Source organism: Salvelinus namaycush, chromosome 23 (assembly GCF_016432855.1).
Source record: "Salvelinus namaycush isolate Seneca chromosome 23, SaNama_1.0, whole genome shotgun sequence".
NCBI classification, from domain to species: domain Eukaryota; kingdom Metazoa; phylum Chordata; class Actinopteri; order Salmoniformes; family Salmonidae; genus Salvelinus; species Salvelinus namaycush.
Window position 1 is genome coordinate 26,488,573 of NC_052329.1, and position 21,464 is coordinate 26,510,036.

Here is a 21,464-nt window from a genome sequence, read left to right on the forward strand (position 1 = left end):
TGTTGGTTAGCATTTCTCCTTTGCCAAGATAATCTATCCACATGAAAAGTGTGGCATATCAAGAAGCTGATTAAACAGCATGATCATTACACAGGTGCACTAGGTGCTGGGGACAATAAAAGACCACTCTAAAATGTGAGGTTTGTCACACAACACAATGTATCATGTTTTGAGGGAGCGTGCTGTTGCCAGAGAAATTCATGTTCATTTATCTACCATAAGCCGCCTCCAACGTCATTTTAGATAATTTGGCAGTATGTCCAACTGGCCTCAAAACTGCAGACCACGTGTAACCACACCAGCCCAGTGGGTGGACCTGGCTCCCAAGTGGGTGGGCATGTGCCCCTGTGGGTGGACCTGGCTCCCCAGTGGGTGGGCCTGTGCCCCTGTGGGTGGACCTGGCTCCCCAGTGGGTGGGCCTGTGCCCCTGCCCAGTCATGTTAAATCCATAGATTAGGCCCTTTTCATTTATTTAAAATGACAGATTTCCTTCTTTGAAATCAGTCAAATATTTTTAAATTGTTGCATGTTGTGTTTATATTTTTGTTCAGTAATAGGTTGATCTCTGCTCACATGAAATCAGCTCCAGGTATCTGAGATGTAAGGCAGGCATGGTTTATTTACATTCAAATATTTGACAGTAATATTTGACAGTAACTTTAACCTAAGTAATAGGTTAAAGTCTCCAAGCCTGCAGTCGCCATAGCCTTTTACCACAGACACAACCCAGACCAGTCCTTTACCACAGACACAACCCAGACCAGTCCTTTACCACAGACACAACCCAGACCAGTCCTTTAACACAGACACAACTACAGTTTGTCTCAGGACTTCCATATCTGACATCTTGAACCAGCTAGTCACATCCTGAACAAGCTAGCTACTCCTCCGGCCTCATATCTGGTAAGTCTCTGATGTAGGGCAGGACAGCATCGGTGTAGAACATCTCCAGCTTGGCCAGGGTGTCGTCCCAGAACACAGGGTCAAAGGTCACCGGGACAATGGCTGTTTCCTTCAGGGTGAACACCACTAGGTCAGCCTGGGTTAACCCTGTCACCGCCAGCTGGCACTGGATCTGGGTGAAATAGCTGTGGTCTGGCTTCAGATGGTACCTCACCTGTAGAGAAATGAAAAATTGGGAAGTGCTGCTAGAATACACTAGTAGGTAGATCTTTATAGATTGAAGGTGCTCTTTGGTTAAGGGGTTGGTCACTAACTGGTCATCAAAAACAAGGGAGACCAAGACAAGGCACTCTTCAAATAATTAAAATGCTTTTATTATGATAGTATGTTTGAACAAAAATTAAATAAAGCTTGGTATAGCCCAAGTCAGGGGGTACAATGATACAACAAACAACATGTCTTAACTAACCTGTTCCCCCTCCTCCCCCTGGTCCTGTATTATCAGGCAGAAGGCTGGGTCCTCTCTACAGGCCTGGGCTACAGTGTTCTGACGGTGCTTGTAGGGACACTTGACCTCTAGGCAGAGCAGCCGTTGGCCGGTCCTTTGGTCCTCTACGATGCCATCAGGACTGCCTGCTAGCCAGGGGCGCTGGGGGTCGATGAACAAGCCACACTCCTGCACCCTCACCGCCCGGCCCAGGGTCTTGCTCTTCAGGCTCTGATATCTGAGATAAAATGAGATGAGATTGTACTTCATTACAGCCACAGAATACAACATTTAATACAACATTTAAAAACAATCGCAGAACAATTAAAGTAAATGCATAGATGGTACCTCCGCACGGCCTCGGCTTCCCGCTCAATGCCCCAGGTCATGGCGCGGGTCTTGACGTTGGGGCCGCGACCTGTGATGGCGGCCAGGTAGGAAGCCGGCGGGGTCATGCTCTGGCCAGTAACGAAGCGGCTATGGGCGAGTCGGTGAGCGACCGACGCTGTGATTCGGCTCTGACGCCAGGAGAACCAGCTGGGGTTCTCTCTCTGGCCCCGGGTCTGGAGCTCCACCGCCTCCACCTCTACTTTCTGACCTAACCTCAGGGGCAGTGCTTTGGGCCTGAGGGGAGAGACCATGGAGCTCCCCCCAACTTGGTTGGTCCTGGGGGGAGAGACCACAGGCTTACCCCTGACCTGGCTGCTCTTGTCAGGGCTATGACTATGCTGATGGGCCTCAGCTCTCTTCTCTGCGATGTCAGGATGATATCTGACAGTAGGGATGTTCCTTTTGGCGTAACGTGTGTCTGTGGTCTTTTCTCCTGCTCCCCTGGCCTGGCTGGCCGGGGCTCTGCTGATTTTATTCGATTTTATTTGATCCTGATTGGTCCTGGGGGGAGAGACCACAGGCTTACCCCTGACCTGGCTGCTCTTGTCAGGGCTATGACTATGCTGATGGGCCTCAGGTCTCTTCTGTGCGATGTCAGGATGATATCTGACAGTAGGGATATTCTTCTTGGCATAACGTGTGTCTGTGTTTGCTCCTGCTTCCCTGGCCTGGCTGGCCGTCGCTCTGCTGGTTCCTGAGTCCCCTAAGCCATTAGAGGGATTTAGGGTGGAACCTTTGTTGATATGCCTTTGTTTCGGTGGGCTCTTTAAGGCTGAGCTGTCAGCGTGAGAGACATTTTTGCTTGTATTTCTGGGACTCATGGTTCCGTGAGTTTCAAGAAGTTAGTATTCTGTAAATTCAATACAAAAAAGAGGAGGTAAGATACTGTGGTATGTAAACCATTCCTATGTCCTATTCCTAGAGCTGGACATGCTGTGTGTGGCATGGTTTACTGTTCGTAATAAATTGCCATGTTTGTTGCAATTTTCAGTGGTGTATGAAGTCTGAGTTCAGCATGTGGGAAAGATCAGGGTCCAGAGATCATACCCATGTTTCCTAGTAAGTGGGTCGTATTTAAGAGTTCCCGACATGAACGCGGCATTAGGCTGGCTGCCACACACACAACCGTGTGAGCTGTTGGTCAGCTCAACTCTCTCTTTCTCCAGACTAGCTCAGCTCAGCCATCCACTCAACATCTTACATCAAATGCCCACTGCATTACCTCCCGAGAGAATTTTCTTCGGTTATTGTCGTGTATATTCCCCCCCAAGCCCGACATTGTGATGGCTCTCAAGGAACTACACTTGACTTTGTGCAAACTACAAACCGCATATCCGAGGCCGCATTTATTGTAGCTGGGGACGTTAATAAAGAAAATCTGAGGAAAATCTTCTGTGCTACACGCGGGGAGAACATGCTTGACCATTGTTACTTTCCCTTCCGGGGCGGCTACAAGGCCCTCCCCCGCCCTCCCTTTGGCAAATCAGATCACACCTCCATGCTGCTCCTCCCTGCCTAAAGGCAGAAACTTAAGCAGGAAGCTTCAAGACTATTTTGATCACTCGAACAGGGAAATGTTCTGTCCTACTGTGACGATTAGAACTTATCCAAACCAAAAATCATGGATAGATGGCAGCATTCGCACAAAACTGAAAGCACAAACCTCTGTATTTAACCACGGAAAGGTGACTGGGGACATGGACATGTACAAACAAACGTAAGGCAATCAATGAGGCAAAACGACAGTACATGGAAAAAGTGGAGTCGCAATTCAACGGCTCGGACAAGAGATGCATGTGGTAGGGAAAGCCAGCCAAGTCGGGGACAGTGACGCTTCGCTCCCGGACAAGCTAAACACTTTCATTGCCCACTTCGACGAAAACAACACTGAGCCGCCGATGTGAGGCCACACCGCTCACAAGGACTGTGTGCCGCATCATCATAGCATGTGCAGACCAGCTGGCTGGAGTGTTTACGGACATATTAAATCTCTCCTTATCCCAGTATGTTGTCCCAGCTTGCTTCAAGATGTCCACCATTGGCCTCCCGGGTGGCGCAGTGGTCTAGGGCACTGCATCGCAGTGCTAACTGCGCCACCAGAGTCTCTGGGTTCGCGCCCAGGCTCTGTCGCAGCCGGCCGCGACCGGGAGGTCCGTGGGGCGACGCACAATTGGCATAGCGTCGTCCGGGTTAGGGAGGGTTTGGCCGGTAGGGATATCCTTGTCTCATCGCGCTCCAGCGACTCCTGTGGCGGGCCGGGCGCAGTGCGCGCTAACCAAGGGGGCCAGGTACACGGTGTTTCCTCCGACACATTGGTGCGGCTGGCTTCCGGGTTGGAGGCGCGCTGTGTTAAGAAGCAGTGCGGCTTGGTTGGGTTGTGCTTCGGAGGACGCATGGCTTTCGACCTTCGTCTCTCCTGAGCCCGTACGGGAGTTGTAGCGATGAGACAAGATAGTAATTACTAGCGATTGGATACCACGAAAATTGGGGAGAAAATGGGATAAAATTTTTAAAAAATAAAATAAAAAAAAAGATGTCCACCATTGTTCCTGTACCCAAGAAAGTGAAGGTAACTGAACTAAATTACTATTGCCCCTTAGCACTCACTTCTGTCATCATGAACTGCTTTGAGAGAATGGTTAAGGATCACCTCCACCTTAACCGACACCCTAGACCCACTACAATTTGCATACCGCCCCAACAGATCTACAGATGATGCAATCGCCATTGCACTGCACATGGCCCTATCCCACCTGGACAAGAGGAATACCTATGTAAGAATGCTGTTCATCGACTACAGCTCAGCCACTAAGCTCAGGACCCTGGGCCTGAACCACTCCCTGTCCAACTGTGTCCTAGACTTCCTGACAGTTCGACCCCAGGTGGTGAAGGTAGGCAACAACACCTCTGCCACGCTGATCCTCAACATGGAGGCCCCACAGGGGTGGATGCTCAGCCCCCTCCTGTACTCCCTGTTCACCCATGACTGCGTGGCCACGCACGTCTCCAAATCAATCATCAAGTTTGCTGACGACACAACAGGGAGGAGATGAGAGCCCTGGCGGAGTGCTGCCTGAAAACTAACCTCTGCCTCAACATCAACAAAACTAAGGAGCTGATCGTGGACTCCAGCAGACAGCAGAGAGAGCATGCCCCCATCCACATCGACAGGGCCACAGTGGAGAAGGTCAAAAGCTTAAATTCCTCTGTGTGCACATCACATCACAATAAATACCTAGGTGTCTGGCTAGACTGTAAACTCTCCTTCCAGACTCATATTAAACATCTCCAATTCAAAATCAAATCTAGAATCGGCTTCCTATTTCGCAACAAAGCCTCCTTCACTCACGCCGCCAAACTTACCCTAGTAAAACTGACTATCCAACCGATCCTCGACTTCGGCGATGTCATCTACAAAATAGCTTCCAACACTCTACTCAGCAAACTGGATGCAGTCTATCACAGTGCCATCCGTTTTGTTACCAAATCACCTTATACCACCCACCACTGCAACCTGTATGCTCTAGTCGGCTGGCCCTCGCTACATACTCGTCGCCAGACCCACTGGCTCCAGGTCATCTATAAGTCTATGCTAGGTAAAGCTCCGCCTTATCTCAGTTCACTGGTCACGATAACAACACCCACCCGTAGCACACGTTCCAGCAGGTATATCTCACTGATCATCCCCAAAGCCAACACCTCATTTGGCCGCCTTTCCTTTCAGTTCTCTGCTGCCAGTGACTGGAACGAATTGCAAAAGTCGCTGAAGTTGGAGACTTTTATTTCCCTCGCCAACTTTAAACATCAACTATCTGAGCAGCTAACCGATCGCTGCAGCTGTACATAGTCCATCTGTAAATAGCCCACCCAATCTACCTACCTCATCCCCATACTGTTTTTATTTTATTTACTTTTCTGCTCTTTTGCACACCAGTATCTCTACTTGCATATCATCATCTGCTCATTTATCACCCCAGTGTTAATCTGCTAAATTGTAATTATTCGCTCCTATGGCCTATTTATTGCCTACCTCCTCATGCCTTTTGCACACACTGTATATAGACTTTCTTTTTTCTACTGTGTCATTGACTTGTTTATTGTGTTCTGCTCTTTTGCACACCAGTATCTCTACTTGCATATCATCATCTGCTCATTTATCACCCCAGTGTTAATCTGCTAAATTGTAATTATTCGCTCCTATGGCCTATTTATTGCCTACCTCCTCATGCCTTTTGCACACACTGTATATAGACTTTCTTTTTTCTACTGTGTCATTGACTTGTTTATTGTTTACTCCATGTGTAACTCTGTGTTGTTGTCTGTGTCACACTGCTTTGCTTTATCTTGGCCAGGTCGCAGTTGCAAATGAGAACTTGTTCTCAACTAGCCTACCTGGTTAAATAAAGGTTAAATAAAAAATTTAAAAACTGAGGACCTGAAATGGTCCTTTCACACCGACAGTGTGGTGAAGAAGGCGCAACAATGCGTCTTTAACCTCAGGAGGCTGAAAAATTTCCTTGGCCCCTAAGACCATCACAAACTTCTACAGATAAACCATTGAGAGGATTCTGTCGGGAAATATCACAGCAAGGGTACTTAAAATGCACTGCACGCAACCGCAGGTCTCTCCAGACGGTGGTGCGGTCAGCCCAATGCATCCTCGGGAGCACACTGTCAGCCCTCCAGGACATCTACAGAACCCGGTGTCACAGGAAGGCTGAGAAGATTATCAAGTACCTCAGCCGCCACCCGAGCCACGGATGATCGGGTTCAAGTCCGGGCTCTGGCTCTGCCACTCAAGGACATTCAGAGACTTGTCTCAAAGCCACTCCTAGGTTGTCAGTCGCTCGGTTCCAGCTTTGATGCAGCTGTACTGTCTCCACCTTCGAGATGGTAGCATGGAGAACAGTCCCTGCCGCTGAAAAACATCCCCACAGCATGATGCTGCAACCACCATGCTTCACCGTAGGGATGGTGCCAGGTTTCCTCCAGACGTGGTGCTTGGCATTCAGGCCAAAGAGTTTGATCTTGGTTTCATCAGACCAGAGACTCTTGTTTCTCATGGTCTGAGAGTCTTTAGGTGCCTTTTGGCAAACTCCAAGCAGGCTATCATGTGCCCTTTACTGAGGAGTGGCTTCTGTCTGGTCACTCTATCATAAAGGCCTGATTGGGGGAGTGCTGCAGAGATGGTTGTCCTTCTGGAAGGTTTTCCCATCTCCACAGAGGAACTCTAGAGCTCTGTCAGAGTGACCATCGGGTTCTTGGTCACTTCCATGAACAAGGCCCTTCTAGCCCGATTGCTCAGTTTAGCCAGGGGCAGCCAGCTCTAGGAAGAGTTTTGGTGGTTCCAAACTTCATCCATTTAATAATGATGGGGGCCACTGTGTTCTTAGGGACCTTCAATGCTGCAGAAATGTTTTGGTACCCTTCCCCAGATCTGTGCCTCGACACAATCCTGTTTCGGAGCTCTACAGACAATTCCTTCGACCTCATAGTTCGGTTGTTGCTCTGACATGCATTGTCAACTGTGGGACCTTATATAGACAGGTGTGTGCCTTTCCAAATCATGTCCAATCGATTGAATTTACCACAGGTGAACTCCAATGAAGTTGTATAAGGGTGATCGATGCACCTGAGCTCAATTTCGAGTCTCATAGCAAAGGGTCTGAATACATATGTAAATAAGGTATTTCTGTTTTTTATTTTTAATACATTTGCTAAAATTTCTCTACCTGTTTTTGCTTTTGCTTTGGGTATTGTGTGTAGATTGCTGAGGAAATTTATTTATTTAATCCATTTTAGAACAAGGCTGTAACAAAATGTGGAAAAAGTCAAGGGGCCTGAATACTTTCCGAATGGCACTGTAAGTATATACAGTTGAACTCGGAAGTTTGTTTTTCAACCACTCCACAAACTTCTTGTTAACAAACTATAGTTTTGGCAAGTCGGGTAGGACAACTACTTTGTGCATGACAAGTAATTTTTCCAACAATTGTTTACAGACAGATTAATTCACTTATAATTCACTGTATCACAAGTTTACATACACCAAGTTGACAGTGCCTTTAAAGAGCTTGGAAAATTCCAGAAAATGATGTAATGGCTTTAAAAGCTTCTGATAGGCTAATTGACATAATTTGATGTATTTCAAGGCCTACCTTCAAACTCACTGCCTCTTTGCTTGACAACATGTGGCTCAGTTGGTAGAGCATGGCGCTTGCAACGCCAGGGTTGTGGGTTCAATTCCTACGGGGGGACCAGGGTTCAATTCCCACGGGGGGACCAGGATGAATATGTATGAACTTTCCAATTTGTAAGTCGCTCTGGATAAGAGCGTCTGCTAAATGACTTAAATGTAAATGTAAACATGGGAAAATCCAAATAACTCAGCCAAAACCTCAGAAAAATGTGTAGACCTCCACAAGTCTGGTTCATACTTGGGAGCAATTTCCAAACGCCTGAAGGTATCACGTTCATCTGTACAAACAATAGTATGCAAGTATAAACACCATGGGACCACGCAGCCATCATACCGCTCAGGAAGGAGACGAGTTGTCTCCCAGAGATGAACGCACTTTGGTGTGAAAAGTGCAAATCAATCCCAGAACAACAGCAAAGGACCTTGTGACGATGCTGGAGGAAACAGATACAAAAGTATCTATATCTACAGTAAAACGAGTCCTATATCAACATAACCTGAAAGGCCGCTCAGCAAGGAAGAAGCCACTGCTCCAAAACCACCATAGAAAAGCCAGACAATGGTTTGCAACTGCACATGGGGACAAAGATTGTACTTTTTGGAGAAATGTCCTCTGGTCTGATGAAAACAAAATAGTTCTGTTTGGCCATAATGACCATCGTTATGTTTGGAGGCAAAAGGCGGATGCTTGCAAGCCGAAGAACACCATCCCAACCGTGAAGCACGGTGGTGGCAGCATCATGTTGTGGGGGTGCTTTGCTGCAGGAGGGACTGGTGCACTTCACAAAATAGATTATGTGGATATATTGAAGCAACATCTCAAGACATCAGTCAGGAAGTTAAAGCTTGGTTGCAAATGGGTCTTCCAAATGGACAATGACCTCAAGCATACTTCCAAAGGTGTGGCAAAATGGCTTAAGGACAACAAAGTCAAGGTATTGGAGTGGCCATCACAAAGCCCTGACCTCAACCCTATAGAACATTTGTGGGCAGAACTGAAAAAGCGTGTGTGAGTAAGGAGGCCTACAAACCAGATACAGTTACACCAGCTCTGTCAGGAGGAATGGGCCAAAATTCCCCCAACTTATTGTGGAAAGCTTGTGGAAGGCTACCTGAAGCGTTTGACCCAAGTTAAACAATTTGAAGGCAATGCTACCAAATACTAATTGAGTGTATGCAAACTTCTGACCCACTGGTAATGTGATGAAAGAAATAAAAGCTGAAATAAATCACTCTCTACTATTATTCTGACATTTCACATTCTTAAAATAAAGTGGTGATCCTAACTGACCTAAGACAGGTAATTTTTACTAAGATTAAACGTTAGGAATTGTGAGAAACTGAGTTTAAATGTATTTGGCTAAGGTGTATGTAAACTTCTGACTTCAACTGTAATGTATTCTATGGCTCATCCTATACATCTACTGCTGTACACACATTTTCTATTCACATACTGTCCATACACACCCTTCACATACTTATATATTTATATTCCTGACTCTGGTCCAGAAGCAAATTTTCTGCAATCCTACACTATTAGAAAAAATGGTTCCAAAAGGGTTATTCCGCTGTCCCCATAGGATAACCCTTTTTGGTTTCAAGTAGAACTCTTTTGGGTTCCATGTAGAACCCTCTGTGGAAAGGGTTCTACATACAACCCAACGGGGTTCTACCTGGAACCAAAAAGGTTCTCATATGGGGACAGCCGAAGAACCCTTTTAGGTTTTTGGCCGTTTCAAACGAATAGTTTTAGAAAGAATACAGCAGACCTATGTCAATAGGCTATACGGTCGTATAAACGGAGGACATCATTGTCCTACTCTACTTTTCTATTAAATTACAGGCAATAATGGTATTGCGTAAAATATTTGTTTCGCTTACCGGATGAAGTTCTGTCTAGTCTCGAGCTGTGTATGAAAGTGAAACTGGTTCTAAGGTGGAATTGAATATCTACTACGTGACTCACTATCTCATGACAAGCACGTCAGATTCATCCTGTTGGCTTGCTGCTGTGTGTGTGTGTGTCTGTGTTTTTGTGTATCGAACTTGTCTAGTGTCAGTTGTCGCCTTAACGACAACTGGGAACTCGGGAAAAAACGAGCTCCGATTGGGAAAAATTGTTTTGAGAGGTCTTTCAACTCGGAATTCCAAGTCGGAAACTCTGCCATCTTTCTGAGCTCCGACTTTCTGAAGTCATCGTTTGACCTCGTTTTTTTCTGAGTTCCAAGTTGTCTTGAAAGCACCAAGTGAGATAAAATAGCCCATACATTCTACAGACCCTACTGAGTATTCGCTGCAATACTTTGTGTGGCACCCAGAATAGTTTTTAATCTATAAACCAATATGTAATATATGTACATTGATTCGCATTGGGGTCATTTATTTGACATTTGAACATGTTTTAAAACCCAAATGTCACTTAAATAGGAACAAATATTGATCATTGTTAATGTTTAGACAATTATTTGTTATATATCATGAGCAAATACAGGTTTTTGACACCTTTCTACTATTACGTCGGGGGACTTTTATTTTGAAAATCTCTGAAATTCCGTGACCCAGAAGTACTTTTTTGTGTTTCTGGCGAGACGCTGATTGGTACGCAGTTTTGTTTTTTTTAGCTAGCAGCTTCCTTCCTTGATGAATTTGGAGATTCGTTGTGCTAGTGTTTTTGTAATGCCGAAACAATTATAAGGCGCCGATATACGGCATTTTTGGTTCAGCGCAAGCAACTGGATATCAGCTGTTTCTTTTTTGATCAATTTTTAAAAAACTGTACCCGCAGCTAGGAAGGCTCATTCAGTGTGACAAGCAGCATGGCGTCCAGTGGCGGTTCAACAACAACTGTCGGAGATATTGAGGAGGACGCTTCTCAGCTACTTTTCCCCAAAGGTTCGTATCCAAATGTTTTTATGTTAACTAGATTGAATATAACGATTTACTTAAGGTACCAAGGTAGCTATCTAACTAACTATATTCCAAATTATAAACTGGGTGGTTTGAGTCCGGAATTCTGGTATTTCAGACCGTATACCACTGGTATTTTTACTGCTCTAATTACGTTGGTAACCAGTTTTTACAATAGCAGTAAGGCTCCTCGAGAGGTTGGTGATTAATGGCCAATATTCCACGGCTAAGGGCTGTTCTTAATCACGACGCAACGCGGAGTGCCTGTACACAGCCCTTAGCCGTGGTATATTGGCAATAAATCACCAACCCAGAGGAGCCTTATTGCTATTATAAACTGGTTATCAACGTAATTAGAGCAATAAAAATACCCGTTTTTACTGCCCTAAGCCGTGGTATATTGGCCATAATCCACACCCCCTCAGGCCTTATGGCTTAATTAAAACCCACCCCTCCCCTGCGTTCTTCAGAGTTCGAGAACGCGGAGACACTTCTAAACTCTGAGGTACACATGCTTCTGGAGCATCGCAAGCAGCAGAACGAGAGTGCAGAGGACGAACAAGAGCTATCTGAGGTCTTCATGAAAACTCTGAATTATACTGCACGTTTCAGCCGGTTCAAAAACAGAGAAACTATCGCCAGTGTTCGCAGGTCAGTATAACTGTTGTCACTATCAAAAATAAAAGTCAATGTACATTTATATGGTGGTGAATGTTTTCATTAACTTTTCATGTTGACTGAAATTATTGTCCTGTATCCCACAGCTTGCTCTTGCAGAAGAAGCTGCATAAGTTTGAGTTAGCCAGTTTGGCCAACCTTTGTCCTGAAGCAGCGGAGGAGGCCAAAGCCCTCATCCCTAGGTAAGACCTGCTGTTACTGTCTCCTCACTTATCGCCATATTCAGCCCTCTAAACCAGTGGTTCCCAAACTGCCGGGGGGGGGGACAGTCCGGTTTTCAACTTACTCTAGAAAGTGCACAAGGTGCCATTTTGAAGGTGGGTAGTGCATCATCAGTTCCTCTTGTCATGTCAGTCATTGCATACCTTAGAGAGCTATTTATAACTTGTCAAGAATGTCCAGATCAACTATCCCATGTCAGTTAACTTTTTAAAGCGTGTTTTTTTTTTTTGCTTAAATATTTTGTAATGTTTGAGTCACTCATATCACATGAATACACATTAGAAAGGGCAAAATGTAATGAATTTGAAGAAAATTAGCTTTAAAACAGCAACATTTTCTCTGCACCCCATGACAAAATGTGTACAATTGCAGGAATGAAGCTTTAAACCTTCAACATGTTCTCTCTGCCAACAAGAGGGTTGTGAACAGTTTGTGTCACGAACAGAGCTTGTGCCCCTAGAAATAGATGTGGTGCTTACGCAGGGGGGCGTGGGATGTTCCCCAATGCTGGAAGGAGGGCCTGAGTGAAAAACTTTAGAAACCCCTGCTCTAACCCAGACTCTAAACCTTGTCTCTGATTGGGTAGCAGTCGGCTCTTGACCAGGAAATCGGGCTTAAACGTTTGGTATAACCAAACTGTGTGGCAGGTAGCCTAGTGGTTAGAGCATTTGGCCAGGAACTGAAAGGTGGCTGGATAAAATCCCAGAGCTGACAAGGTGAAAATCTGTCGTTCTGCCCGTGAACAAGGCAGTTAACCCACTGCTCCCCGGTAGGCCGTCATTGTAAATAAGAATTTGTTCTTAACTGACTTGCCTAGTTAAATAAAGGTTACATTTAATTATACATTTAGTGACAGTAGTTGTGCTGTTTTGTTCTGAAACCTGTTTGTTCTCTCTGCAGCGTGGAGGGGCGATTTGAGGATGAGGAGCTGCAGCAAATCCTTGATGACATTCAGACCAAGAGAAGTTTCCAGTACTGAGGACAATTCCTCATCTGGCCTATTCTAACCTAAACCCATTATGTCAGAATATACTGGTCTCCGCTACTCACCCAGAAGGACACTGAGTACCAAATGACACCCTATTCACTATTATAGTGCACTGCTTTTGACCGTTCTCCCCAGGATGGGTACCTCCAGATCAGACTTTTTTTGTGGGGGGGTTAACAGATGTACATTCATTATATCCATTTTGAAGACCATACCAAGCTAGGATGAATACATACATTCCTAAATGTAAATACTTTTCAAATAAACATCTGAAATACTTTTCATAGCAATTTGTTTTATTTTCATTTCGCTGCTATACAAAGTGGTTGTTCACTTCATCTTGTCAAATGCAATCAACATTTTCTCAAATGAATGCCACCGTATGAAACGGTACATAGTTGGATATTGCTGGTAGAGAAAATTTTTATGAAAAGAGTCCCAGTGTCCCACAGTCCCAGAGTCCCACAGACTATTTCACAGTAATTGTCTCCAAGTTAGGACATGTCAGTCAGGTCTACTTGCACTCATTACTTTCTCAGACATTGCAGAAAGCCATCTGACAAGCCATCGTTCTGTCCCAAATGGCAGCTTATTCCCTTTAGGCCCTGGCAGAAGTAGTGCACTATATAAGGAATAGGGTGTCATTTGGGGGACACCCCATAAGCCACTCACACAGTAAAGAGCCGCCTCTTGTCCGTCCAGGGCCTCAGGCAGCACACCGCAGGAGGTAGCAGCCATCCTCAGTGTTCTTCCCATAGAACCTTTTCTCATACTCCATCAGCTGCCTCCAGAATACAGCGTTGGGTCGGATGTGAGGTCTGTATTTCAGGACCCACTCCTGGGCCTGGTGCAGTGATACACCCCCCCCCTCATTCATCATTGGTAAGCTATGATCAGGGTAGGAGTATGGCTCCAGCCTGCAGTGCACTACACCAGTGTACTACCTGACTGGTTGTTATGGATACACTGCGACAACAGTGAAGTGGCAGGCCAAAAGGGCGTGAGGCTGGTTCACGATAGGTACCTGGAGACACTGCCTCCCCCCGTACAGAGGACAGGGGTGCTCTGCTGTGGTGCTGACTATCAGTTATGTTCCTCCTGGAGATACTGGTGGGCTTGAAGACTGCATCCACACTACACAGAGACGTGGTGATCTGGGAGACTGACATGGGAAATGGACATTGACAGCTTCCTGGCTGGCTCACTGCAACAGAGAAACAAGATTCAATTGTAAAAAGATGCAAACAAGTCTTTAGTTCAGTACAGCACAAACGTGAATATCTTTACATAATTGCGATTTGACTTACTTACCAGAAAAGAAGATCCAATGTACAGTTGAAGTCAGAAGTTTACATACACTTAGGTTGGAGTCATTAAAACATGTTTTTCAACCACTCCACAAATTTCTTGTGAAGTTTTGGCAAGTCTGTTAGGAGATCTACTTTGTGCATGACAAGTAATTTTCCAACAATTGTTTACAGACAGATTATTTCACTTATAATTCACTGTATCACAATTCCAGCGGGTCAGAAGTTTACATACAGTAAGTTGACTGTGCCTTTAAACAGCTTGGAAAATTCCAGAAAATTATGTCATCGCTTGAGAAGCTTCTGATAGGCTAATTGACATAATTTGAGTCAATTGGAGGTGCACCTGTGGATGTATTTCAAGGCCTACCTTCAAACTCACTGCCTCTTTGCTTGACAACATGGGAAAATCAAAAGAAATCAGCTAAGACCTCAGAAAAAGAATTGTAGACCACAAGTCTGGTTCATCCTTGGGAGCAATTTCCAAACACCTGAAGGTACCACGTTGATCTGTACAAACAATAGTACGCAAGTATAAACACCATGGGACCACGCAGCCGTCATACCGCTCAGGAAGGAGACGCGGTCTGTCTCCTAGAGATGAACGTACTTTGGTGCGAAAAGTGCAAATCAATCCCAGAAAAACAGCAAAGCACCTTGTGAAGATGCTGGAGGAAACAGGTACAAAAGTATCTATATCCAAAGTAAAAGGAGACCTATATCAACATAACCTGAAAGACTGCTCAGCAAGGAAGAAGCCACTGCTCCTAAACCGCCATAAAAAGCCAGACTACGGTTTGCAACTGCACATGGGGACAAAGATTGTACTTTTTGGAGAAATGTCCTCTGGTCTGATGAAACAAAAATAGAACTGTTTGGCCATAATGACCATTGTTATGTTTGGAGGAAAAAGGCGGATGCTTGCAGGTCGAAGAACACCATCCCAACTGTGAAGCACAGGGGTGACTGCGTCATGTTGTGGGGGTGCTTTGCTGCAGCAGGGACTGGTGCACTTCACAAAATAGATGGCATCATGTGGATGGAAAATTACGTGGATATAATGAAGCAACAGCTCAAGACATCAGTCAGGAAGTTAAAGCTTGGTCGCAAATGGGTCTTCCAAATGGACAATGACCCCAAGCATACTTCCAAAGCTGTGGCAAAATGGCTTAAGGACAATAAAGTCAAGGTATTGGAGTGGCCATCACAAAGCCCTGACCTCAATCCTATAGAAAATGTGTGGGGCATAACTGAAAAAGTGTGTGCGAGCAAGGAGGTCTACAAACCTGACTCAGTTACACCAGCTCTGTCAGGAGGAATGGGACAAAATTCACCCACCTTATTGTGGGAAGCTTGTGGAAGGCTACCTGAAACGTTTGACCCAAGTTAAACAATTTAAAAGCAATGCTACCAAATACTAATTGAGTGTATGTAAACTTCTGACCCACTGGGAATGTGATGAAAGAAATAAAAGCTGAAATAAATCACTCTACTATTATTCTGACATTTCACATTCTTAAAATAAAGTGGTGATCCTAACTGACCTAAGACAGGTAATTTTTACTAGGATTAAATGTCAGGAATTGTTCAACTGAGTTTAGATATATTTGGCTAAGGTGTATGTAAACTTCCGACTTTCACTGTATATTAATATGGGCTATTTTCAGCCCTTTCCTGGGTAGCTTATCAAAGAGACATCATATTGAAAAGAGCAAACAAAGCAAGATAAAACATACTTTCTGGAGTCCATTAATCAGTTTGTGTGTGTGTGCTGCGGGGTTGAAGCTACGAACCCATAGGCTTGGCTCTCTCATCACTTCCAGGCTTTTGGGAGGGTGGACAATGAGCCTGTCATAACGGATGTAAGCAATGCCCCCACACACTCTGGCAGCTTTCTTGGCTGGGATAAGTTCTTTCCTCTTCTGGCGCACAGCTTTAGGATAGTCCTTGTATAGGAAGATGTACATTCCTCTCAAGGTCTTGGCTCTTTCCAGAACAGCTACCTTGTCCTTGAACCTCAGGAACTTGACCACTATCAGCCTGGGCCGGTGGTGGGTTTTCCAGTCCTGTGGTCTTTGTCATGGTAACAACATAGGTTACCCTGTTACTTCCGCAGTTCAAGACATGACATGTCACAGGGAACCCTGGAAACAACAACAAACAGCAGAGATCTAGACAGCAACAAGCCCGGGACAATCCGCGGTTCTAGCCACAATGGCTAACCGTGTCGCGGGCTGCTTTCAAGCCCTCAAGAAAACCCAGCAAGCTTGGGTGATAGGAAAATTACCTATTTACTTGCTTAGTTTGATATTAATAGTTAGCAATTAATACTTAACAAATAGGACATTTCTGTTCTGTTTAATTCTGTGTTTCTGTAAAGAGATGGTTTCCACTCTAGCTTCCTGCAGTTAGTCTGCTAGAAATGGCTTGAGCTGACAATGACTGGTGATAAAAACCTAAATGCTGGCATTCCATAGACAAGATGTGGTGTGTGACCCGAGATAGAGAGAGCCTGGAAGAGTTTAGAACAATGCCTCATTGTCTCACCTACCTGGCATCTGGGAAACTAAGCCGGGTTGGGGGTGAAACACCATCCTGTGTAGACAACCAAGGTGGCTTATGGGAGCTGAAACCAGTCTGACTTAGCATTTTTAAGTCCTATATAAGGTCTCTGTTTTATCATTATCCGTTAGGCTCTCGGCCCAAATGTCAAGACTGTTGGGTCGATGGTTTCATTATTGCAATAATTAGTCGATATTGAATAAAGATGATTGTTTGAAGAAATGACAAAGTCTCTCTCACTTGAATAGAATATTCCACCACACTTGATAGGCAGCTAGCTAGCTAGCAGCTACACCAAGCGACTCCTCAGACCCGGCCTTGGTCGGCAGGATCACTGGACAGATAGTAGCGGTTCCATCAACTAATGCCAACCGCATCGCCGGATCCAAACTCAAAAGGTAGCTTTCTATTAACCAGACTTTCAAAACTTTCCAAAACAGCGAACTCCCTTGTTGCATGTTCAACCGGAAGTGGCGTATAGAGGGGGGAATAAGAAATGTAGCTAGGCCCATAAACTACATGGATGAACTGTAGTTGTACGTTCTTGAACAGACTTTGAGGTACGCTTCCTCCCTTTTTGTGGGTGTGGCGAGGTGTGGCTTAAAGAAATGAATTATGTATTTTAAAGGTCATTGGAAAGCTAACGGCATTCCCCAACTCACAACCTATGGGCGCATTTGAGTGGTAAGGCCAAAGCAACCGACAGTGGACAAAAGTCGAGGAGTGAAGTCGAGGGAAGTGCATCTGTGACAGCTGAAAGTCGGACACTAATGTGGCTTTCCAACAGCAAGGCTCATATCAACATGGCAATGTTTCCAATTTACTATAAAAGGGTTTCTTTATAATGTTGAGATAAATATGTAGGCATATCTAACCCCCATATCACACACTCACAAACTGAAATAATAATATAATAATATGTGTGTATGTAGGCTACACAGTGTACAATCTATTAGTGAGAGAGCCTCAAGTATCACATTTATTGGTATACTGTATATCCACTGTACACATGAATCACAACAAATTGGTTCATGTTTTGGTCATGTTCGCGTGGATCTAACTAAAACATCCTAATGATTGTTGACAATAGCCTCCCACAATGCAGCAGGATGATGTTGGTGAAGAGCAACTACAGAAACTAGCAGTTGACCTCAGTCAAAACTTCATGAACTTTGATCACATGATTTTTGTAAAGTTCATGCAGTTGACATGTAGGCAAGTTGGAAAAATGTTATCCCCAGAATGCAACACACTTTGAAAGGCGGTGACCATTAACTTGACAAAAGTGATCTGCCCACAACCAAACCCCTCCCTGTTTTTCAACTGGTTCAGTATAGCAACGTTTATGTTCAATTGAACATTCTAGACCCTCTCTTTCTAAAATTATCCGCCGCAATTGTTGCAACCCCTATTACTAGCCTGTTCAACCTCTCTTTCGTATCGTTTGAGATCCCTAAAGATTGGAAACCTGCCGCGGTCACCCCCCTCTTTAAAGGGGGAGACACTCTAGACCTAAACTGTTACAAACCTATATCTATCCTACCCTGTCTTTCTAAAGTCTTCGAAAGCCAAGTTAACAAACAGATCACCGACCATTTCGAATCCCACCGTACCTTCTCCGCTATGCAATCTGGTTTCCGAGCTGGTCATAGGTGCACCTCAGCCACGCTCAAGGTCCTAAACGACATCATAACCGCCATCAATAAGAGACATTACTGTGCAGCCGTATTCATCGACCTGGCCAAGGCTTTCCACTCTGTCAATCATCGCATTCCTATCGGCAGACTCAACAGCCTTGGTTTTTCAAATGACTGCCTCGCCTGGTTCACCAACTACTTCTCAGATAGAGTTCAGTGTGTCAAATCGGAGGGCCTGTTGTCCGGACCTCTGGCAGTCTCTATGGGGGTGCCACAGGGTTCAATTCTCGGGCCAACTCTTTTCTCTGTATACATCAATGATGTCGCTCTTACTGCTGGTGATTCTCTGATCCACCTCTACGTAGACGACACCATTTTGTATACTTCTGGCCCTTCTTTGGACACTGTGTTAACAAACCTCCAGATGAGCTTCCATGCCATACAACACTCCTTCCGTGGCCTCCAACTGCTCTTAAATGCTAGTAAAACTAATGGCATACTTTTCAACCGATCGCTGCCTGCACCCGCCCGCCTGACTAGCATCATCAGCCTCCAACACTCTACTCAGAAAATTGGATGTAGTCTATCACAGTGCCATCCGTTTTGTCACCAAAGCCCCATATACTACCCACCACTGCGACCTGTATGCTCTCGTTGGCTGGCCCTCGCTTCATATTCGTTGCCAAACCCACTGGCTCCAGGTAAAGCCCCGCCTTATCTCAGCTCACTGGTCACCATAGCAGCACCCATCCGTCGCACGCGCTCCAGCAGGTATATTTCACTGGTCATCCCCAAAGCCAACTCCTCGTTTGGCCGCCTTTCCTTCCAGTTCTCTGCTGCCAATGACTGGAACGAATTGCAAAAATCTGAAGCTGGAGTCTTATATCTCCCTCACTAACTTTAAGCATCAGCTGTCAGTGTAAATTACCGATCATTGCACTTGTACACATCCCATCTGTAAATAGCCCACCCAACTACCTCATCCCCATATTGTTATTTTTTTTGTCCTTTGCACACCAGTATCTCTACTTGCACATTCATCTTCTGCACATCTATCAATCCAGTGTTTAATTGCTAAATTGTAATTATTTCGCCACTATGGCCTATTTATTGCCTTACCTCACTAATCTTACTACATTTGCACACACTGCATATAGATTTTTCTATTGTGTTATTGACTATACGTTTGTTTATCCCATGTGTAACTCTGTGTTGTTTGTGTCTCACTGCTTTATCTTGGCCAGGTCGCAGTTGTAAATGAGAACTTGTTCTCAACTGGCCTACCTGGTTAAATAAAGGTGAAATAAAAAATAAAAATACAGTGTCATTTCATTTGGCTCTGAATAGTACGGAGTGTTGCTGGCCTTTTACTGTGGCCAAACAGCTTAAAATGGGGTGCCTGGACACTATATGGTACATTTTGGAAAATTTACCCAAAAATGTACCAAGTTTCAATACCGGGAATAATTCCTATTTATCCAGAGAGTCCCTGGAAATATGTCAGGGTTCTCCCAAAAGACGATTGTCGCTGGGCCACATTGAGGCTGCACCATCATGTAAAGATTTCACAGCAAGTGACACTGATATTAAGTAATAATAGAGTAGGCCTAACTTTGATCGCCAAGGACATTAATGTGAATTGCAAAACAGGCCATTCATAAATTCAGAGCGTTATCATGTTCCTCAATTAATTCAGCACATTTCAGCAGTAGCATAGGCCTAGGCTATCTCGACATAGCGTGACACCTAAAGACTCTCAGACCATGAGAAACAAGATTCTCTGGTCTGATGTAGCCAAGATTGAGCTCTTTGGCCTGAAAGCCAAGTGTCATGTCAGGAGGAAACCTGGCACCATCCCTACGGTGAAGCATTGTGGTGGCAGCATCATGCTGTTGAGAAGTTTTTCAGCTGAAGGGACTGGGAGACTAGTCAGGATTGAGGCAAAGATGAACGGAGCAAAGTACAGAGAGCTCCTTGATGAAAACCTGCTCCAGAGTGCTCAGGACCTCCGACTGGGGTGAAGGTTCCCCTTCCAACAGGCCAACGACCCTAAGCACACAGCCAAGACAACGCAGGAATGGCTTCGGGACAAGTCTCTCAATGTCCTTGAGTGGCCCAGCCAGAGCCTGGACTTGAACCTGATCGAACATCTCTGGAGAGACCTGAAAATAGCTGTGCAGCGACGCTCCCCATCCAACCTGACAGAGCTTGAGAGGATCTGCAGAGAAGAATGGGAGAAACTCCCCAAATACATGTGTGCCAAACCTTTCTAAAAATCTGTTTTTGCTTTATCATTATGGGGTATTGTGTGTAGATTGATGAGGGGAAAAAACTATTTAATCCATTTTAGAATAAGGCTGTAACGTAACAAAATGTAGAAAAAGTCAAGGGGCCTGAATACTTTCTGAAGGCACTGTATGAACTGATACGAAAAACAACACTTGATTCAACACTTGATTCAACACTTCCAGTTTTTCTATTTCAATTATTATACAACATTCTTGCCACCAACAGAATGCTATATATATGTTCAACATAATCTCACACTCAATTCCTGCAAATATGTTTAAAAAAAAGTATTTCAGCACATTTCATGCGTTTTGTGTGGCTTAATTCGTGTGAAAATACACACATTTTTGTGCAACTAAATTCATAGGAAAATATAAAAATATTTGTGCGACTTCATTCATAGGAAAATATGTTTTTTGGGGGGCAAACTTCCGAACAATCTTTTGAAAGTTATTGGAACAATGCATTTTGGGCAATGGTGTTCTACACTGCCTTTTTTGTGTCCCACAATTATTTATATAACAAAACAAACATGTTAACAAACCAATATTGTTAATCAACGAGGTTGTCACTGAAATATTTATAATATAATAGTAGCCTTACGTTTAAAAAAAAAAGTTTTAATGCCATTGCTGTTTTCTATGCTTGTTTTCATTTTTTTGTGGTATCGATAAACGTATTTGATTCGGGAATGGGGATACATTTTCATGATGGGAAATTAATTCATCAATAAATGTGAGGAAACAGAAGACCTGCAAAAAATATATGTTTGGTTTAAATTCCCCTGGTGCAACTGTATGGTATTTGCAACTATAACGAGTCTGGACTATGATCAATTAAGCCATATCAATGCAGGTAAACACGTTAATGTAAAATAATGCATTTTGTTGGCTTA

At 44.5% G+C, this 21,464-nt stretch overlaps 2 protein-coding genes and 1 pseudogene across 2 annotated transcripts; 1 reads left to right on the top strand and 2 right to left on the bottom strand.

Moving 5' to 3' along the window:
- Positions 1 to 414: 414 nt before the first annotated feature.
- On the bottom strand, positions 415 to 10,001 carry LOC120018773. Its single transcript, XM_038961977.1, has 4 exons — positions 9,861 to 10,001; positions 1,739 to 2,630; positions 1,373 to 1,628; positions 415 to 1,117 (listed from the first exon to the last, which is right to left on the bottom strand). Exons 2-4 carry the CDS (start codon positions 2,599 to 2,601, stop codon positions 881 to 883), a joined length of 1,356 nt encoding a protein of 451 aa, XP_038817905.1. The 5' UTR covers positions 2,602 to 2,630; positions 9,861 to 10,001; the 3' UTR covers positions 415 to 880.
- Positions 10,002 to 10,568: 567 nt separating this feature from the next.
- LOC120018774 (DNA-directed RNA polymerase II subunit RPB4-like) lies at positions 10,569 to 13,064 on the top strand. Its single transcript, XM_038961979.1, has 4 exons — positions 10,569 to 10,871; positions 11,357 to 11,537; positions 11,651 to 11,746; positions 12,687 to 13,064. Exons 1-4 carry the CDS (start codon positions 10,796 to 10,798, stop codon positions 12,763 to 12,765), a joined length of 432 nt encoding a protein of 143 aa, XP_038817907.1. The 5' UTR covers positions 10,569 to 10,795; the 3' UTR covers positions 12,766 to 13,064.
- Positions 13,065 to 13,278: 214 nt separating this feature from the next.
- On the bottom strand, positions 13,279 to 16,675 carry LOC120018582 (annotated as a pseudogene).
- Between the last annotated feature and the right edge of the window lie 4,789 nt (positions 16,676 to 21,464).